Source organism: Pantherophis guttatus, chromosome 2, assembly GCF_059756535.1.
Source record: "Pantherophis guttatus breed Tessera chromosome 2, ASM5975653v1, whole genome shotgun sequence".
NCBI classification, from domain to species: domain Eukaryota; kingdom Metazoa; phylum Chordata; class Lepidosauria; order Squamata; family Colubridae; genus Pantherophis; species Pantherophis guttatus.
Window position 1 is genome coordinate 36,116,241 of NC_142064.1, and position 22,020 is coordinate 36,138,260.

Genomic DNA, 22,020 nt, shown 5'->3' on the forward strand with positions numbered 1-22,020 from the left:
CTTCCTTGTCCTGAAATCAGAAGAAAATCACAGCTGCCACTTTCAAGTGGATTATTTCAACATGGGATGCCCCATGTCACTTCCCTCCAGTTTACACTTTGTGGGTGGTGTAATGGTTCAGTGGTTAAGACTGGACTTGATGGCTGGAAGTGGGAAGATAACATCATGCTGGCCACAAAACTGTAGAAATGTTTTTGGACAGTGCTAGCTCAAAGGCCCTTGAAACAGAAATGAGCATAGCCCCTATAGCCAGCAACAACTAGCAGATTAAAATTCACAGGGACTCCATTATCATCTTACAAACCAGGCTCTTTGATAGATCAGGAAACTCCTGTTTCAGATTATTTTTATTTATTTGTATCATTTATTATTTTTACAATAGTTCAATGCGGCAAACCAGGGGTGGGTTCTACTTACCTTTACTACCGGTTTGCAGCGGGGCCGCACACATGCAAAAAATTCTGCATTTTGATGACATCTGGGTTGGTGGGCGGAGCCTCCCACCAGTTTTACTATCTGTTCTATAGAACCAGTGTGAACTGGGGGCAACCCATCATTGCGACAAACATATCTTCCTATAGAGTGTGATGGAAATGAGTTAAACGGTTCTGAGATCTCTTGTGTTTTCCATCTTAACAACATCTGTAAATTTATTTTCTCACAATGCTTTCAATTAATTTTTAGTTTTATTTCTATAAAACAAAATAAACCAGCAACTTGCTACCAGCAAGTCACTTGGATATAAAACATTCTAAAGACCGGGCAACAAGATTGTGTGTGTTTTTAAAAGTCATTTCTGTCTCTTTTGTATATCAATGCTTCATGAGTTTAAGGTAGTCTGGTATCTGCTCTGTCAAACTCATAGAACAGGGGTCCTCAAACTTCGACCTGCAGGCCGGATATGGCCCGCCGAAGCCATTAATCCAACCCATGTGGGACCATGAGGCTGCCCCACCCACATCGCCCCAACTATCTGCTGGCCCCCATCCGCCTTCTGGAGGCCGAGGAGGCCAAAATGGGTCTGTTTTTTTGCCTCCCCATCCTTCAGAGAGAGAGAGGGAGGGTGGGAGAGCGAGAGGGAGACAGAGAAAGAGACACACTCACTCACACACACAAACAGAAGTCCCTCACAAAGCCCTCCAAGGCAGCCACATCCCTTCACTAACCTGCTTTCCACCCCCAGGAGCATAACAAATTAAAGTTTAATTTGTGTGTATTGTTTAATGGACTGCTAAATTGGCCACGCCCACCAAGTCACATGACCACCTAGCCACGCCCACCCAGCTCATCCGGGGGGCTCAATAGTCTGAGGGCCCATGAATTGACCCCATTTAAAAAGTTTGAGGACCCCTGTCACAGAACATAGAATCATAGGGCTGGATTCTAGTCCAACCCCTGCCCAAGGCGGGACACCTTATACATATCATAGACAGATTGTTATCCAATCTTTTTTTGAAAACTTCCAGCAATGAAGCGCCCACAACTCCAGGAGCCAAACTGTTAAATTAATTGTTCTCACTGGCAGAAAATGTCTTGGTCCTACGTAAGACCTCTCTTTAACAAGTTTTCACCCGTTGCTGCTTGTCCTACCCCTAGGTGCTTTGGAAAATAAGTCAATCCTTCTTCTGACAGCCCTCAAGCACTGAAAGACAGCTATCATGTCACCCCAAATTCTTCTCTTCATTAGGCTAGACATACATAGTTCCCTTAATCGTTCATCATACAATTTAGCCTCCAAATCCCTTATCATCTTTGTTGCTTTTCTCTGCATACTTTCTGTGGTCTCAGTATTTTTTTTGTATTGTGGCTACCAGAACTGAATGCAGTATTCCAAGTAGGGACTCACTGGTGCCATATAGGCAGTGCTATCACTACTCATGATCTTGATGCTATTCCTTTGTTACTGAAGCTTAGGACTGCATTGGCTTTTTTGGCAGCTGGAGCACACTGCTGGCTCATATTTTCTAATGGCCTAGCAATAAGTCTTGCTGCTGTACCTAATGGAATGAGGACTGTTGCCAAAAACTGGAATACATTTCAGGAATTCATATGGTAACACTATGTACATTAGTACATATTCATAAATATGTACTAATGTATGCATTATAGTGAGACAGTCTCAAGACCAAATTGCTGATACTGGTTGGTTATACAGATTCTAAAAATGCTGCCAAAATATTGGCTGATTGGCACTAGCACTGATCACTTGCTCTGCTGCAGATCAGCAAGATTTGTAGACTTGTAGCTGGCTAAAATGGGACCAGGCAAATGGCCCAAAGTCCAAAATCAGAGTCCAAGGCAAGGGTTGAATATCACCGGATTTCTGCTCAATAAAAAAAGCAAGGGTCATAAGACTAATATGTCAACCTTGTTCCAGCACTACTCTGCTGCTGACTGAAGTCTTTTATTCTCCTACCTTGAGTGTGTCAGTTTTTGTTGGCTTGTTAGTTTTGGAAGAAAGAAGACATGAAGTCTGGTTTCCAGCCAGGTTGTAGCACTTAGATGACACGGATTGCCCTGCCTGATAATCTCTGCCAAGTTTGGCATGGAGTTGGTACATTCATCATGGCCATTCCCTTCAAGGCCATTGGTGTACTGGTACCAGTTCACACTGGTGTTGGAGCAGAAGGTTCCAATTGGTGGATTGGTTCCAGTTGGTGTTGCTGAGGTAAGGGGAGGGGAGGGGTGAGGTCCAGTCCTAGACCCCGGCATTGCAGGTGCTTCAAAACTAAACTCCTTCCATATTCCTGTTTAGCCAATACATAAAGCCAAGGTAAAAGGTAAAGGTAAAGGTTCCCCTTGCACATATGTGCTAGTCATTCCAGACTCTGGTAGGTGGTGCTCATCTCAGTTTCAAAGCCGAAGAGTTAGCGCTGTCCAAAGACGTCTCCATGGTCATGTGGCCGGTATGAGTAAATGTCAAAGGTGCATGGAACGCTGTTACCTTCCCACCAAAGGTGGTCCCTATTTTTCTACTTGCATTTTTACATGCTTTCAAACTGCTAGGTTGGCAGAAGCTGGGACAAGTAACGGGAGCTCACCCCATTACACGGCACTAGAGATTCGAACCACTGAACTGCCGACCTTTTGATTGACAAGCTCAGTGTCTTAGCCACTGAGCTACATATCATCAATATGGAGATGATACAAAACTGTATATCTCTATCTCTAGCTTGCCAAGCGATGCCATCAACATCTTTCTTAGTGTCTGAAAGCTATGGGGGGATTGGATGGGGTAGGATTGTATTTAAGCTTAGCAAGACTGAGTAGCCAGGGGTTTAGGTACACCGGATCTGGAGTTGTTCTATATTTGACTTTGACTGGGGTAGTATTCCCCATAATCGACATAGTTTATAATTTGGAGATCCTCATGGTTCCATCTTAGCAGTCCTAGCTAAGAAAGACTTTCTACAAATCCAGCTTGTGCACCATTTGTGGTCATTTCTGGACTGAACTGCTGCAGTCACGGTCAATCTGCCTTTGCATGAGCTAATTTTATTGTCATAAGTATCAGTACTGATACTTATAGTAGCGAGGCAGCCCACTACTATTTCAACATTCTTTTAAACATGGATAGTTATAATAGGTGAATTATTTGAAACATATTAATGCCATATACTTGGGATTCCAACCCAAATTGGAGTCAGGCTCATTCCAGATGGAAAAAGTCATTAATTTTCTTTGAGGGAATTCTGATAATTATTATAATATTCTACAGTCTAAGCCAGGCTATACAACATACAGACCATGGGCTTCAAGCGGCTTACCAAGCAGCCTGGCATGGCCCACCAGCATTTTTTTAAAAAGTAATCAATTCACTGCCTCTTTCACCAAGGCATGCTGCCAGGGGTCTCCATGCCTTGCTGCCACCAGCTCCAGCACTGCTGGCACTCCACTAGCTACCAAACAGCAGATCACATACTCCTCTGAGCCTGCAAACATCTTTCCCTCTACAAGTTATGCAAGCTGGTCTAGGGTATGCTTCCTATGATAGCACCACATTGTACATTTGAGCGAATACAGCAAGGAAAACTGTTTTATCCCCACCACATTATTATTGGCTGATTTATTAAATTTAGATGCTACCGTACCATCTCACTATCCAGTTTCAATATAAGCAGCATTTTTTTTTTGTTTTTCTGGAATGCTCAGGAACATAAGATTTGGAAAAAGCTGTTTCTGCAAAATAATTTGAAACTTATGGACACATATTCAGATATGCATTTATCATTTCATCTAGGCTCCTGACTCTTTTTCCCTTTAAATGATTCCATCAGCACCATTTGCCTCACAACATCAAATAGTGTTTATTTTTTTGAAGAAAAAAAAAGCATTCTCTGCCCAAGTGGAAAATAGTAAAAGAGCCCTTATTGATATACAGATTTAGTAGAAGAGCCCAAAGAACTGATATACAGATTTAGATCGTCCTGGATGTTAGCCTCAAGAATCTTACATTACATTGCTTGGGGGAGGGGAACCAAAGCTAAAACAAAGGCTGTTTATCTGGATCCAAAATCTATCTGGAAGCTGGCAGCAAAGCTCAGAGGCTCACTTTTCCTTTTTAAATTCCTTTTTAAATCAGAGTTTATGCATTTGCCCATTACTGAAGTATTGGGATGATTCTGAGTGAATTAGATGACCATGCTACACTGGGAAATCTCCAGTCTAAAGAAACAGAATAGGACAATGTCACTGAAGTGTCGCAAACACTGATAGTAGCTGCTATAATATGTATGTGCTCTGCAAGTGGTTTTCTTCATGAACCCTGTGCCAGATCCACTTAGGAAGTCGACCTTCACCTATGTAGACTGTGCTTGGGTGTCCAGGAGGAAAGTAGTGATAAAAAAAATTGTCAAGATAATGGCTGCAATCAAGCAAAATCATAATCTTGAATTATTTTTTTTTTGACATATAATCCAGATACTCCTGAGATTACATTGGAATTTTCTTCTATAGCATTTCTTTGGTGTTGAAAGGAATTAAGTCTCTAATACTGAGCTAATGAATTCTTAATGTTTCTAAAAGCTCATGTTTAATTCAAATAAACATTAAAAATGTCTAAATGATGGATACTTATAGAATACAGACTGCTTAGAAGACCACCTAGATTCAGCATTGCTTTACGTTTTAAATCTTTCTTTGCCCTATAAGTACAGAGGCAAGCTATAAACTGATGAAATTTACTTTTATTGTAAATATGGGTAAACAAAATAGACAATACTTAATGCTAAAGGTCTGAAGATCACTGAAAGTATTGTAAATAAAGATGTGCCATTATTTCTCTTCCACGGGCACAGTGCAATGCAGGAAATAGGTTTGTAGGCAATTGTTCTTTTCCAAGAAAGTATGTGGTACACAAATACTGTGTAATATACACGCAGTGATAGTAGTAAATTGACTCTAATATATTATGGGTCGGTTGTGCATATTCTATCTTTACCTGTAAGTTACTGCTCTTTCCACTATATTTCATTGTTGCATGGACACCAATGTGAAATGCTGTCTGTCCATTTTCCATTTTAATATTCTTCAAAATATTTTTACCCAATTTGCAATAAAATGCCCCCATTTTATCTTCCTCCCCTCTGTTGAACTTGACTGATTTAACATAGCCCTGGAATTTACAGAGAGCAAATTCAGCTAATCATTGCCCAAATCTAGAACGCCAATAGTTAGCTCTGAGAATTCAGCCTATCTGCAAATTTTGTCTATCGTAAACCCATTAGTCAATAAGTTTACTCCCCCCTCCCTTTTAGTTCTCCATGAATCAACAAATAGCCCCTCCCTCTTCCTTCACAACAAGCCTTCAATTCACTATGGTGCTATTCTAGCATGCACTGTGAAATGTCCCATTTCAGTAAATTATGAACATTCAGCAAGCTAACCAAGATGCATACAAGGTATAATTCTAGACCTAGACTGTGTCAAATGGATCTACAAGATGGGACACCTGGGAGGCCATCTATCCAGCGAGAAAAACAACTCCTGCAGATACAGGATTAACATTTCATCCATAGCTGAAACAAAGGAAGGAGAGGGAGACACGAAACATGTAGTTTCCACCAAGTGAAAAGGAAGCATGGTTTTTAGGTGTTTGCAACATGCGGTATTGCTACAGGTTTGCTGTTTAAATTAAGTTTAAGTTAAGTGATCAGTAAACACTATATATAGAGGCGGCAGGGAAATTGGGAGTAGCATTCATAGCAAGAGAGAGTTCTCTGAAAGAAGTATTGAATGGTAGGAGTGAGGAAAGGGCAAACATTTACTTATACTACTGACTGAATCCTAAGGCAACCTACACAGACCCTCTTTGCTTATAAGAATTATAACTCCCTGAACCACTGAGAATCTCACCACTGTAGTAACCATAAATGAAACAATCTGCAGTTAGTTGATTTATGGCAGATCTTGGCTATTCTTGAAAAAGCTAAATGAGGTCAAACCTGATCTTTGGATGGACTCATAAGCAAGCAATCCCACCATGAAATCCTGCAACTGTTGACTGGACAGAAGAAGGAAGGAAGGAAGGAAGGAAGGAAGGAAGGAAGGAAGGAAGGAAGGAAGGAAGGAAGGAAGGAAGGAAGGAAGGAAGGAAGGAAGGAAGGAAGGAAGGAAGTTTTAGGATACCACTTTGTGATTATCATCAATAAAAGTACATTGATGTGTCCATGTGATCACTGGGAATTATATTCAGCTCAGCTGGGATTTTTCAATGTCATGTTGGAAATTCCATACATACAGTCAGTTGTGTATGTGCATACACATACACAGAAACACACATTTGGAGATTGAAACGAATAATTCCATTCAAAAAGTATACAATTCATTTGCAAAATGTACAGAAAAGATCCTTATTTATTATAGTGCACCAAAGCTCTGCATTCTGAAAGATATATACTGATTCACAGTCCATGCATGTAAAAAAAAAAATCAGTGGATCCTGGTTTATTATTTAAATAGGAAAAATCCTGCATTTGCTCTTATTCCACTTCCTAGTTCTTCTACACCATGTGAGAGAGAAATGTCATGCATTTTGCTGCTTTTGATATGAAAGGCCACTCTGAATAGCTAAGGACAAATTATAAGGCAATACATAAAAATGATCCCTAGAAAGCAAAAGATGTTGTACATGGTTGATGAAAATGACAAAAATATGTACTAAGGAATGATACAGAAAAACAAACGTAGCTTGAAGTGACGAATACGTGGCCATTAATTATTTACTAAAACTCTTTGCTGTTATATTAGGACCACATTAGACTATAGATCAAAAGGTTCACAACTGAAACAAGATAAAAGTAACTATAATGTGGCAGAAGTCCTAGTGTGATAATTCAATTGAAAAGATATAGTGATTCAGAAGAAGTCTTATTTCGAGAGTATAGGTGGGCTTCTCCACCCAAAGACATGTGACCTGAATTAAACTAAGTTATCAGCACAAAATTTTCTAGGCTTTTTATCACCATTTCAGGACACAATCATGTCTGCGTACATGTTATGAAACTAATATGAAAGACATACTATGGTCGTGTAATTTGGAAAGTAACTGAGAACAATGCCTTCTTCAATCTGATGCTTGTTGTTTACGTGAACTGAAGTTCAATGCATCTGAAGGGAAGCAACCTGAGGTAATGATTGGACTGATGCTTATAAAAGTCTGTAGTAAATCCAGTATGGTACATTCAGAAAGTACAACAGCAACAGACCGAGGTTCTCGTTTCTGTTTTTCCATTACATCATTTGTTATCCCTTGGTGCTTTTTTTTTTTGTAACTGAAGTTGCATTCTTAAATTTTAACTGCTCAAATTATAGTGTACATAATCTAAAGCAAAAATCTTTCCACTTAACCTAGTCCAATGTTGATAATCTTATTTCAGACATACAAATACATATGTATATATACATATATACACCAGGTGTAGTTTTAGAGCTCATCTATGTTTCAAAGGTCACAATTTAAATATTACAGGTATATTTTAAAAAATAACTTAATTTGTATCCTATGGATAGAGAAAATTTGTATTTTGAAATAAATAATATACTGGCAAAGCAATTTGAATAAAGAATAACTACAATTAGAAAAGCTACCCGAAAGTGCTACTGTATTAATATTACAAATGAGGAATTAGAGATAAACAATCTTTTCTTCCATGCCACCATTTTCTGACTCTTGTTCCATGTCACAAGGTAAATTATGAAGCAGAACATCTGAAGGGTGAAGTAACTGAAAGTTGCCATGAGTTGAATCAAAATCTTGTAATCTTGGGTACTGGCTCTGCAATGCATTCATATCTAGAACATAAAAGCATAGGTGGGTTAAAATTATTTCTTGGCTTGCACTATGCACGTAGCACCAGTAAAGATAATATTCAAGAATTTTCTTAATGGCTATTTTGTGGGACCAGCCCAAAATATTTCACTGCCTAAAACAAGGCAACCAAATACAACCATCACCCACCAAGTCAAAGTGCAAAGTATCCAGTGTTAATATATTTTGGCATGTGAAAATATCTTACATATGTCTGTTTCCCACTTTGGAAATAATTATACAATAACAAATCAAATCTCTAGTAGTTTTAGACTTGTGTGATTTATTTTCCTAGGGCAACTTCTCTTGAATTGATTTTCTTGTAACAAATTTGCAGAAACATGTAGTGTGACCATTTCATATTTTTCCCACAAGAAAATAAGATGAATAAAAAATAGTAAAATTAATTAAATATTTAATAAACTTTTAAAAAATCAAAAAGATAATCCAGTGAGTGCCCAGTTGAGTGAAATGCAAGAGCTGAGTTGCAACAGAAACTCTTGGGCTGCTTATTGCTTAATTTGTTTTACATGTGCCTTTAGCAAGAACTTACCCAGACTGGTTCCATTTTAATTTTAAATAGAACACTGAAAACTCTGTCCATGACCTGAATGTGCTGTAATTATTAAACTTGTCAAACTATCTGTTATGACTCCGGGTGTTTCTCACAATCCTGATTCACAGGGTTCCATTTATTGTTGGAATGGGAACAACCTGCATTTCTTTTTATTAACATGTGCAGGGAGTAATCTGGAAACACTTCTGGAAGACAGAGACTACAAATGCCAATTTCTGGATCCAATCCAATCAGACCCTACTGTTCACCCACTGAACTGGCTATGAGAACCTCCTTAAAAGCCAATTAACAGAAAGAACTACAAATATTGTAAAATTGGGGGGTGGGGAGAACCATTCACCTCCCATCACCCTCCCATCGCCATCCTTAAAGTTCATCAAGCTGAGAGCGAACGCTTGTATACCAGAGAAGTGTCTTCCCAAGGACTGAATGCCTTCATTACAAGCACAGCATGATTGTATTTATGTTCAAAAACAAGCACAGCATGAATGTGTTTATGTTCAAAACTAATTTTTTGAAACGAGGGCAAATTTTAGCCCCATTTAAATGCTTTGGATTCAAACACAAAAAAACAAACAAACAAACAAGGGAAACCTATTCTTAACTCTTTCTCTGTCACTGTAAGGTTTATAGGTAACTATTACATTCTGAAATTAAGCAGACTTCAAATATTCAATACTACATACTACAAATGGAAGTATTATTCCTATTGGAAAGTATTGGAAGTATTATTCCTATTGGAAAGTATTATTATTATACAGTACTTCCTGAACACAAAATATTCATATGAAAATATGAATATTTACAATCAGTATAAATCAGCAAATATATTGCAGCCTTATGTACCCTGTGTCCCCAACAACTCTGAGATTCATCTCCCACAATCTTCAGAGAATATGGCTTTTCAGTGGAGGGTACTACCTCAGGACTGACTGATAAATTATGCTTTCTAAATATTTTTGGGTGAATCTTATAGATTCCATGTTAGGTCTTCCAGGGAAGAAATGGCAGACTGAAGACACTCCATGAAAAGTGGAGCTGATGACTGCAGGGCAATGAACACCTGGCAAGAAGACCAGTTCCTCAATCATTCCTTTCTGGACAAGGAGAAGACTTGAGAGCACCCACAAGTACTCCAGACAGTTATTCCTCATGAGACCTTAAGGTAGCAGTCTCTGACAGGTTTAAAGATCTGGGAAATAAGGGAACAACTGAGCAATTGGTGCCTTTGTAAGGACACTAGCCTTTCCTCAGAGTCTAACAACTGCTTTTAGTATAAACAGTACAAAATTTATGGACCAATTATATGACTCAGCATAAGCAACTTTTTACAATGGCCAGGCAGAAAAGATGCTAAGTTTCTAAATGCTGCCTACATAGCACAAACCTGAAGGGTAATAACTTTTAGTAAAGGCTGAATTTGCATTTAGCCGCACCAGCTTCAAATGCCTAAGAACTTTTTTCAGATATGTGTCTGACCCAGGGAGATGTCACTTTCTAGCACTTTCTTTATTGCTAGCCACTAAACGTAGCTTCACTTCTGGTTACAAAGTTTTGCTGAGAACAAGCCAGCAGCATCGGAATGCAGTGTCATCTTTTAGTTCCCAATACAAGAAGTCTGAGAATTTAGAGTCCATAATTTATATTTTTAAAAGTATATTTGAACATGTTATACTGTATATTCAAAGTGTTCAAAATATTTACTTTGGAATAAATATCTCGCTGTCTTTTAAGGTACAGTAACATCCAAGAGGATTATGTTTTCTGAGAAATTCAAAATGAATTGTTCATATAATGTATGTACCTTCTGTGCCACTCATATACACATCAGAAAAAACTGATCCAATAAAACATGTATTGTACCTTTTCCAGGGTTGCCATGACAGCACTATTTGAATAATGCATGATTTAAAGGCAGTTCTGGCACTGTTTCAATTTTTTATGGTCCTAGTTGTTTTTAAAGATACGGGATTCAGTATCAGGGTCATCAACCACTGACCTTACAAGAAAAGATTAAGAGAACTAGGAATGTACAGTCTTACAGTATGGAGTGAGGGAAGGAGTTAAGCAAGCATTTTACAAAGAAAGCAATGACACGTTTATTCTCATTCTATATGCCAGAATATGGAATAAAAGAAGTTTAGGAATACAAATTATAGCGGAAGAGTCATTAAGTGTGGTACCACTGAGCAATGATTAGTATCAGCCTTTCTGTTGTGGCCCGCCAGCTGCCAGCAGAGCTGGCACAGACTCAGACGATGAGGAGATTGGGGAGGAACTTGGGCCAGCTCTGGAGTCTGGGGAAGGTTCTGATGGATGCTCTACGTCAGATGCAAAGATAGAGCCAGGGCCATCCAACATTTCCCAGCCACCAGAGAAGCAGCTGCCTTTGGAGGCTGAGATAAGTGGGAGGAAGAACAGCTGGGGCCTGTTCCAGATGCGCGTATGTGCAAAGCTCTTAGGAGAAGAGAATAACTGAGGACAAGGAGTCGACTCAGGAAGCAAGGCAAACATGGATGCTGACTGGCCCTCCCTGGCTGGGGAGAAAATAGAAGGAAAGGGGAGCGGTGGTCGTAGGAGACAACAGTTCGGATTTCTGAAGATTTGGCTCATTGTGTTTTGTGCCTCAGAGACTGCTTGCCAGAACTTAATTTGCAGCTTTATGCCTAGGAGCTCACGGCCTGGCAATTATCGCAAGGAACTGATAAGGTCTGTTACTGCAGTTAACCCTTTGAAGGACTATTGCCTGGACTTTTCAGTGTGTGAATGCCATTAATTCACAGGAGATAAATATAGAGGGGTTTTTCATGACAAGGAGTCTGTTTCTTGTTTCTGCTAAGGATGGGTCAAAACACTTTCTGATAAGAGCAAGATGCAGAAGGATTTGTATTGGAAAGTTCCAGAAAAGAGAAAGTATTTAGAAGAAAGTGGAAGGAAATGATGAGAAAAAGCTTTAATTTAATTAAGAAAGCACCGGGCCTTGGCTGCTATTTAAGTAAGTAGGCACAATTTCATAGTCTCCCTTACAAAAAGCATGATTTTTCCCATGTGTAACAACAAAATCTTTCTGAAAGTGGAACAGGAAATCCTGCTGTTGCATGTTTCCAAAGTTCATCTTGAAAGTAGCACAGTTCTGAGACAAATCCAGGGCACAACAGATGGCACAATCGATTGATAAAATACCACAGTGGAAACAAATCCATTGTACTTTTTACATGTAATGACAAATGTCATACACATTCAACGTTCAGAGTTCCTTGGGAGTTGGGCGGCATAGAAATTCTATAAATTAAATTAAATTAAACATACAAAATTGCTATTTTGAGAGGTTTGTACCTGAACTAAAACATGGATGTTGGATGTTTTGGTTTGTGTAATTGGTTTCTTTTTCTAGATATGGACTGACATGTGATTGCTCTACAAAAAAGTGGAGCACTGAGTGCAAGGGGTTGAGGAGAAACAGTGCTAAATGATTTCCTTACTGATGGCATGTGCAGATATCAGAGCATTTGTTGCTTGAGATTTGGAGTTGCCAAGTGTTTGACCATTCTGACACATAGTCGAGGTCTTTTTGTAGAGTAGCAGCATTGTCAGTGGTGTTGAATAGTTTTACATCATCCACAAAGAGAACGCAGTTGCTTATAATATGATCACAAAGGTCATTTATATAAAGTATAAAGTATAAAGTGCATATCAGACATTAATACAATCGAATGAGTCCAGAGATATACAAGAAGAATCTTCCACTCTGCTCACAACAAAATACCTTATGCCACCAGATTCTAAATTTTGGGCTTAGACAACTTAGAACTTCGCCGTCTTCAGTATGACCTAAGCATAGTACATAAAATCATCTGCTACAATGTCCTACTAGCCAATGAATACTTCAGCTTCAACCAAAACAATAAAGAGCACACAATAGATACAAACTCATGGTAAACCGATCCAAACTAGACTGCAGAAAATATGACTTCACCAACAGAGTTATCAATGCCTGGAATGCACTACCTGATTCTGTGGTTTCTTCCCCAAATCCCCAAAACTTTAACCTTAGACTGTCTACTGTAGACCTCACCCTATTCCTAAGAGGCGTACTTAAGCGCACCAGCGTGCCTACCGTCCCCGGTGTTTTCTTTTATTCGTATCCTTTTCATGTATTTATAATTATATTTACACTTGTGTCTGTCATAAAATACATGCTTGATGAAATAAATAAATAAATAAATAAATAAATAAATAAATAAATAAATAAATAAATAAATAAATAAATAAATAAATAAATAAATAAATAAATAAATAAATAAATAAAAATTATGGAGACCACTGCTCTAGGGAACAGGCACACAAGTCAGTATATTGAAGTTGACTGGTAAGAGTGGGTAAGGGAAGATCAGGGAAAGTCAACTAATAGGATTTCTTGCTGGGTCAACATTACAGATGGAAGGCAGAGGACAGAGCAGAAAGCACCAAGAAGGTCTGTGTTATAAATTAGGAATTAAAGGGCGGATAGTGATACTGTTTATGTATTATGTATTAAGAAGAGATTAAGATAAGATAAAGAAATATGGAAAAAGAATATTATGGCCAAAGTTGGAAATATGTACTTTGGGGGCGGGGGGGAAGAGATGAAATAACAAGATATGGTGAAAAATGATGAATTTGTGATAAAGAATTATATAAAAGGGATGAATTTGGAAAAAGCGGGAAGATTGGAATAGATTATAAAAATTAAGATATATAAGATGTATAAGATGTAACCCGGTCAACAGTCTGTTCATAAAATATGTATGGTGAAAGTAAAATTTTAATAAAACCTGTTTACAAAAAAAAAAAATCAGTATTGGAGAGAAAACAGGGGGTACCTTACACCACCTTTGCCCTCTATGCTTAATAAAAATACTCTAGGACCCCTCTAGAACAGTGTTTCTCAACAATGTAAAGCTTAAAATGTGTAGACTGCATCTCCCAGAATTCTCTACAGTGGCTTTATAGAAATTAAAATCCACAGAGTTTCAAGTTGCCATGCTTGAGAAACACAGCACTAGATTTTGTTTTGTTTGAAACAATATAATCAAAACAATGCTTCACCAAAACATACTTTCATTTTGTGTAGATCTCTAATTTCCAGGAACTCTTCTCTCTTCAGTTACAGCCACAATCAAAATTTCATATGCTAACAGCTATGCAGTGTGGAAAAAAATTCAAAAGCTAACACGAAACCACTTCTACAATTAGATAGCCAACAATGATACTGCCATAATGCCCCAAAGGCAAATATCTTTTAGAGAAATGATATCCAAAAGCCACAGGTAAAATCAGAAAGTATGTTTGTTTATATCTATTTTTGATATTGATTCAAGAAAAATTATGCCATATTTGTAAATAAATATAAAGTGTTTATGATCAATTTCTCCAAAATCTGAAGGTATCAAACCCAAATCTTTAAAAATAATTTTAAATGAAAAAATGTGAAAGAATAAAAGGCATATTATCTTATAGTTGTAGCTATAATTCTATAGAGTAATCTAATGCAATGATTGTTCAATTACATAAATATTTCTAATACCCCGTTTCCCCCAAAATAAGACATCCCCTAATAATAAGCCCAATCAGGCTTTTGAGCGCATGGCAATAGGGTCAAGCACTTATTTCAGGGTTGAAAAAAATATAAGACAAGATCTTATTTTCGGGCAAACATGGTACATTTATACAACTATCAAATTATCCACCCAAAAATTATGTGTGGATGTGTAAAAATTAAAAATAATGTTATCAAGACCACAAAAGAACAAAACTTTCTGCAAACATAAATTTATATTCACTTATTGTGATCCTTAGTATGAAATTGCAGATCCAACCAGTTACAGTTTTGAATGAAAAACTTTGTGATAGTCTTCTTTAAAAAAAAAGTAAACAGCTTTTTACTTTACAAATATATAGCAGGGAATAATTTAGTTAAATGAGATATTGTTCTGAATATGTATCTTCAGGATAGGCTTTAATTTGTCATCTTAAATAAATTATTGATATGAAATCTTACATTTTATTGCAATTGGAACATATGTTACAAAAGAATCAACTTTTGTATTCTTCTGACATCTTATGAAATAGTTTTTATATTTAAAGATTTTTAATTTTTTAATTTGCTATAGCAGATCTATAGGGACACATTTTATTACAATGCATAAAGTTCTTTAAGTTTCATTTAGCTCAACAGTGCACCCAACAGCTAAACAAGAATATCTATGGAGCTGCAACACTTTTTATTATTCTGATTTTTAATATTGTAATTTAACAAATTGTAAAATCATATAAAATATCCTTGCCATGGTGTGGTCTTAGTTTATCTACTGGTTACCAATGCAATACTAATGCAATTGCCTAGTAATATAATATTGAGTATTACTGCAAAGGAAGGTTTTCATTATTATGACATTTGTTTTAAGCAGATTTTCCATTAGCCTATTTGTATTAGTCAAAAGTATCACAAGGCTGTGTTGTTCAAAATACAGTACTTCAGATGATATATTTTATTCTGCAGATATTGAGGAGACTACAGGTAGTCCTCAATTTACAACAGTTCATTTAGTGACTGTTCAAAGTTACAACAACAGCACTGAAAAAAGTGACATGACCATTTTTCATACTTATGACCTTTGCAGCATCTTCATGGGCATGTGATCAAAATTCATATGCTTGGCAGCTGAATCATATTTATGATGGTTGCAGCAGGGGTGAAATCTAAAATCTGTTACTACCGGTTCTGTGGCCGTGGCTTGGGGGGGGGGGTAATGTGACTGGGTGGGCATGGCCAACTTTTTTTTTTTTTACTTTTAAAAGCATTCTTTCTTTAAGAGGTTGCAGAAAAAAATGCTTTTAGAAGCTTCTGATGATCAGGCAAGTCAGCTGGGACCGCCAGAGGCTTTTAAAGGCATTTTTTTCCTACAACCTCTTTGGCTGAAGAGATTTCAGAAAAAAATGCTTTTAGAAGCCTCTGATGATCCCAGCTGAGCCACGCGATCATCAGAGGCTTTTTTTTTTTTTAACTTTTAAAAGCATTTTTTCGGTTGAAGAGGTTGTAGAAAAAATGGTAATAAAATTTAAAAAACAGCCTCTGATGATCGCGCGGCTCAGCTGGGCATAGGGGGGGCACAGGGATTTTTGCTACCGGTTCTCTGAACCACCCGCCACCATCACTACCGGATCAGGTGATCCGGTCCGAACCGGGAGCATTTCACCCCTGGGTTGCAGTGTCCCAGGGTCATGTGATCACCTTTTGCGACCTTCTGACAAATTAAGTCAATGGGGAAGCCAGATTCACTTAATTGTATTACTAACTTACATGGGGCAAAATTCACGTAATAAATGTATCACTTAGCAACAGAAATTTTGGGCTCATCGATAGAGGACTACCTGTATAATAAACCTAATCTGCAAGCTCACAAGCTTTTCTTCAAACCAAGTAAAGCAACTTATGACTTAACATTACAAAGATGAAAGCAGGGAAAATTCATTTTGTGGCTCAGGTTTTTGTGGCTGAACATTTTCCATTAAAGCGCAAAGCTATCATTTCAACTGGCAACAGAATTTGTGAGGTAAAATACACTGGAGAATTAGATTGGAAGTCTAGTGCGATGTTTCTCAACCATAGCAATTTTAACATGTGTGGACTTCAATTCCCAAAGTTCCTCAGTCAGCATGAAGTCCACACGTCTTAAAGACAATCAGTTTGATAAATTCTGGTCTAGGGAAACCAAAACCTGAGCCTTGGAGCCAGGTGAAAATAATATATAACTGAAATGTTGCTGTATTATGGGAAACCAAGAAGAGATCTAGTTTACTTTGTTTTGATCTATTATTTAGAAATAAAGTTCATTTATTTCTAACAAAATGAAAATCCATTCCATTTCTACCACCTATACCAGCCTTAGTATAGACCCATTACATTTACAGGCCAAATAATCTGCGTCATACTTATTATATGCTTTTAAAGAATTAAAAGAATTGTATTCATATTTGCCTGGAAAGCTATCTTTCCAGGCTAAATCTATGTTTGGCAAAATCAAGATGGTACCACCAGCTGAAAAAATGCAATGCTTATTTGTTTTTAATCTTCATAACTAAACAGAGAGCAGTGTTTTGGAAATCATTAAAATATCACAATGTATAAAGCTATGATGTTGATTCAAAACATATTTGTTATGATACTCTCCTGAAATGCTGCAGGAGATTTCTATTATTTGGTTTCTTCCAAATTTGGGATGGACGAGAAAGACATACAAGAAGAAAAAAAATGTACTCTTCATTATAGTACAAGTTCCAATCTCTCTTTTCCTTGCCTCATTTGGTCTTAGGGTCCAAGGTAGGGTGAAATCTAAAATTTTCCCCTACCGGTTCTGTGGACGTGGCTTGGTGGGCGTGGCAGATTTTGGACTGCAAAATCTCCATTCCCACCCCACTCCAGGGGAAGGATATTGCAAAATCTCCATTCCCACCCCACTCTGGGGCCAGCCAGAGTGCTGGTTCTCCAAACTACTCAAAATTTCCGCTACCGGTTCTCCAGAACCTGTCAGAACCTGCTGGATTTCATCCCTAGTCCAAGGATGTGAATTCATTGCATATGTACCGCAAACATGTGGATTGGGAAAATACTTTTGCATCCCACTAGTTTCAATTTCTGCAGGAAGGTGTGGTTTATGAAATCAGCCTGTATCAAATGTTTAATAGATCTATCAGATTCTAGGGAGACCTTATGGTTTTTCCCTTGGACCTGATCGGTAGTCAATTGAACCCTCAGTCAGTACATGATATGGGTATGAGATGAGGTCCTTGTGCTGGGCTGCTCCTACGTGGCCTCTCTCATAGTGTGTGCCCTTTGGTTCTTCTATGAACTAAGGGAAGTGATATGCCAGAAGAGGCATCTGGAGTATCTATTATAGCTATCCCTTGGTCAGATCAATATGAAGTGCAGTTTTTAGGACAAAGCATCTCATTCCTTTTCAGTATTAATTGTCTACTTATTCTTTTCCCATCTGCTTAGCTGTTTGTAAACTGGCCATTCTCTCAAGCTTTGGGATAGGGAATCTATTGTTTTATTAACTCATGTTTATTTGTGCTGTTGCCTGGATTTGTCATCTTGTTCTTTATCTTGTCTTTGTTTTTGCTAACTCTGGCCTTTTAAATTCCAATTTTCTTATATTGTGAACTGCCCAGAGTCAGTTGTTGGGAATCAGGTGACATACACATTTATAATTATTACTACATTATTCTGGAGTTGGGCAGCATCTAAACTGAATAAATTAGGATTTCCATAAGAACACATGGCTTTATTCCACCATTTACTACTTACCTGATCTTATGGTGCTTGCACTTCTATTGTTCTCTCAATTTCATAGTATTAAAGCTGCCTTTCCTTTCAGCTTTTGAAGTTTTGCAGTATAATTATGCACATACACATGATTCATTCAGTATTCTTCTAACGATGAACATACCTTTTATTGGCTTGCTTCTTTCCCAATTCATTAAACACAGCTGGGCTCTAAATAAGGAATAATGAAAAGGGAACCTAGAGCTTTTAAATGTATCTCTGTGAATTTACCATGAGGAGGAAGAAACAGTTGTCCTGCCAAGAGAATATTCTGGCAATCACCTTGATCAGTGTTTTATCTTTTTGTGAGCCTATAAAGAAACACTTAAAAACACCCATTATGAACTATGCTTACTTTTGCAGCCACTAGCCCAGTTAATTAAGTGCTCTCATCTTCTGAAATGGGACAATTGGAAAAAAAATATTTTTTATTTCTCAGTGGAGGAAAATCCAATCCACTACAGAACAGGTTTTTTTTTTCAAAAGGAACTTTGCAATCTTGCCAATTGCTGTCCATGAATTTGGGCAGAAGATAAAGTGTTAGAATATTTAGTAGATTGTTGGAAGCAATATCCTGACACTGAAAACCACCCAGAACGTGCTTTAAAGCACTATGGGGCAATATATAAGTCTAAATGCTATTGCGATTGCTATTAAAAATAGAAAAAAAAGTAAATTATATTTCAGCTCCGATCTAGAATGGGGTGGCTAGAAATATTGGTAATAAAGAAAACATAAATAATAAAATAAAGCTAGCTTTTGTACTATTCAAAGTGTTCAAAGTACACTTTTCTTTGCTTATTTACTCATTAAAAAAAATAAAATTGTCTTCAAAAGTTTAATATAATAGGGTGATTCTGCAGCTTAATATTAATCTTTCTTCTGTGATGCAGTCCAGATTATTATGAGCAATTATGTTGCATACTATTTTCAACATACAATAAAACATTGGAAACATAAAGCATTATAATTCATATTATGTATATAAATTCTACTGCAGAATTATCTCATGCACTTTATTTCTGTGCAAACATGCTTAACCATTTCTTTACAATCTCATTTTATATAAATACTTAGTTTTAGCATTGCTTTTTTATATAACTCTTTCAAATATACATTGACATAGTCAAGAGTGAACCAAGTAGACTCTTATCACAGATGTTGTCCATTGGTGATATGGTCTGCTTTAGTATTGTTTTTCTCAATTTCAGCAACTTTAAGATGCAACTTCAACTCCCAGAATTCCCTAGCCATTCCCTAACATTAAGTCAACACATATTCATGTCACCAAAGTGAGAAATACTGCTTTAGTGAATTACAGCATTTTAATACAACTGTAGAAGAAATGTCAATTAATGACTATGTTTTGTTCTGAGACAAAATATACTTCAGGCTGTCATTCTCTCTCTCTCTCTCTCTCTCTCTCTCTCTCTCTCTCTCTCTCTCTCTCTCTCTCTCTCTCTCTCTCAACCCAACTTTCCTCATAGCAAAACTGTGGGGAAAGAAGGGGGAGAGAGTGCTATGAATTCCACCTTGATTTCCGAAAATGTAAGGGGAAATATAAATCTAACAAAAAATCTGTTTCATTACTGTGCCTACACTATATGAACACACAAAGGATTTTCATGGAGGCATCTTTATAAAAAGAATGGATTAATGTAAAAATAATATTGCTTTACAAATTCAATATAAATAGTTTAGCTGACTGAAACAGTTTGTGTGTCTTTTTTCCTCTTCTCTTTGGTACTGCACTGTTGGTTGTTTATTTGTTTGCCCTCTGCCTTAAACAAATGGTGATATTATTCCCAAAGGCATAATTTCCCCATAATTGACTTCTGCTAAGAAGCCTGCAAAGAATACTTCATTCCAGTTGTACATGAAACTCTGTAATCAACAGTCTGGAACTTGACTCAAATACTGTGTTTCCCCAAAAATAATACCCATTATATTTTTTTGAACCCCGAAATAAGTGCTTGGCCTTATTTTCGAGGTGGTCTTATTATTCTGGGGCACATGGAGCAAGACGGGCTCCTCTTGCTATCTTACCTGATTTCCAGCTCTCTCTCCCTAACCCTAACCAGAGGAAATGGCTGTGCAGGCATTTAAATATTTTCGGGGAGGGCTTATTTTCAGGGAGGGCTTATTTTCAGGGGGGCTTATTTTAGCACATGTGTTCAAAAGGCAATTGGGCTTATTATCTGGGGAGGTCTTATTTTCAGGGCAACAGGGTATGTTATCCTGATAAATAATTCAGAGACTTCCATTCTCTGCAGTTTGCACATATGTATTACTAATATTATTCTACCAACCAGACATTCACTACACAGGTGCACAGAGCATATTATAAGCTTGTTTGAGTTTCCCAAGTAAAATGCATCTATTTTATGTGAATTACAGGGTGAAAGTAGCAACTTTCAATCCTCTCCGTATTCTGGATCACAACTCAAAACACTCTGACGGTCTAATTGCATATAGTTATGGGACTGACATCAGGTAGAACCAGAAGGTAGTACAGTATCATATCATCTTTACAAGATAAACATTTTGTACATTGTTTATATCATGTATTCCCCTGTATACCAAACAGAATGTTTTTCTAAAAAGCGGAAAACATTATCAAAATTAATAAAGTTATATTAAAAAATAAATCTTCTGGAAAACTATGGAGAAAAGACCCTATGCTATGAAATAATAATCTTGCAACATGAATTTTATCATTTTGAAATACACTGCACATTAGGAGGACTTGCAACAAGCACTTGTTGGAAAATGTAATGGAAAATATGGTTCTTTAGAGTAATTGTAGTTCTTTCACCAACCTTGCTTAAAATAAAATGTCAATGCTAGACTGAGGCACACAGAAAACAATGCAGATCTGCTCAAGAAACAATTTTTAGGATTTGGAATTACAGCTTCTCTTCATAAAGTAAACATTAAAACGCTGATCAATTGCCTTGCTACTGAACTATTTTGCTGAATGTTAGATACAGATATTGCTCAATTTTACTACAGAAATTCGATGTGGTAATTTGTATCAGCTGAAATTACAAAATAGACATGCTCACAAGTGCTGAGCTGAAATCACTTATCAGGATGGAAGATTTAAACTACAGCAACATGCTGGATTTGCTAAATATCCCTTGTGGCCCAAGAGCTACAGAGACCAAAAAGAATTATAGAAGTTTCTCCTGTGCCAACTTCTAGTTGAAGTCTCTCAACTGTTGCCCACTTTTGAAATAAAGTTTTGCGATGCCACCAATTTTCTCCTATTGATATTATTCTGAAGTTGAACACATTTCAATATGAGTATATTCAATCATTTTTATGAATCATGCAAGGGATTCTTTGTCAATTATTTTTTGAATTATCTATCACCAAAAGCTATACCTTCCCAATCAAAGTAAGGAAGATAGGAATTTCAGGATTTCAGATTGATTTTTCTTTTAAGTGCTAAAGTTTTCTCGATTTAAAATTGCTTGCTAACATGAATTAAAACTTCTGTTAACTCACTACTTACTTGGGTGTGGTATAAGAAAAAGAAAAAAGTGAGAGTACTACTCAGACATTCAAATTTAGGATCCTATTAAAATTTAGCTCTGCACTCGTGAATTTATTTATTTATAAAAGACGAATGTGCATTTATAATAAATAGCTATTATACTTACAAGACCTATTCCTTCAGCAATTTAAAAATATCAATTTCTACTTTCTTTAACTATACATAAGCTATACAATTTGTTGTACATGTCTTTATTATTCTTTATTAGA

The 22,020-nt window shown here is 37.0% G+C and overlaps 1 protein-coding gene across 4 annotated transcripts in view; it reads right to left on the reverse strand.

The window, feature by feature from the left end:
• Positions 1-6,837: 6,837 nt before the first annotated feature.
• Positions 6,838-22,020, reverse strand: part of ARHGEF28 (Rho guanine nucleotide exchange factor 28) — a 144,730-nt gene continuing 129,547 nt past the window's right edge. For all 4 annotated transcript variants that reach the window (XR_015732105.1, XM_034441149.3, XM_034441152.3 and 1 more), the window contains one exon: positions 6,838-8,292. Coding sequence is in view for 3 of the 4 variants with exons in the window: in XM_034441149.3 (XP_034297040.2) it covers positions 8,126-8,292 (167 nt within the window). In the remaining variant the exon portion in view is untranslated. The remainder of the gene's footprint in view (positions 8,293-22,020) is intronic.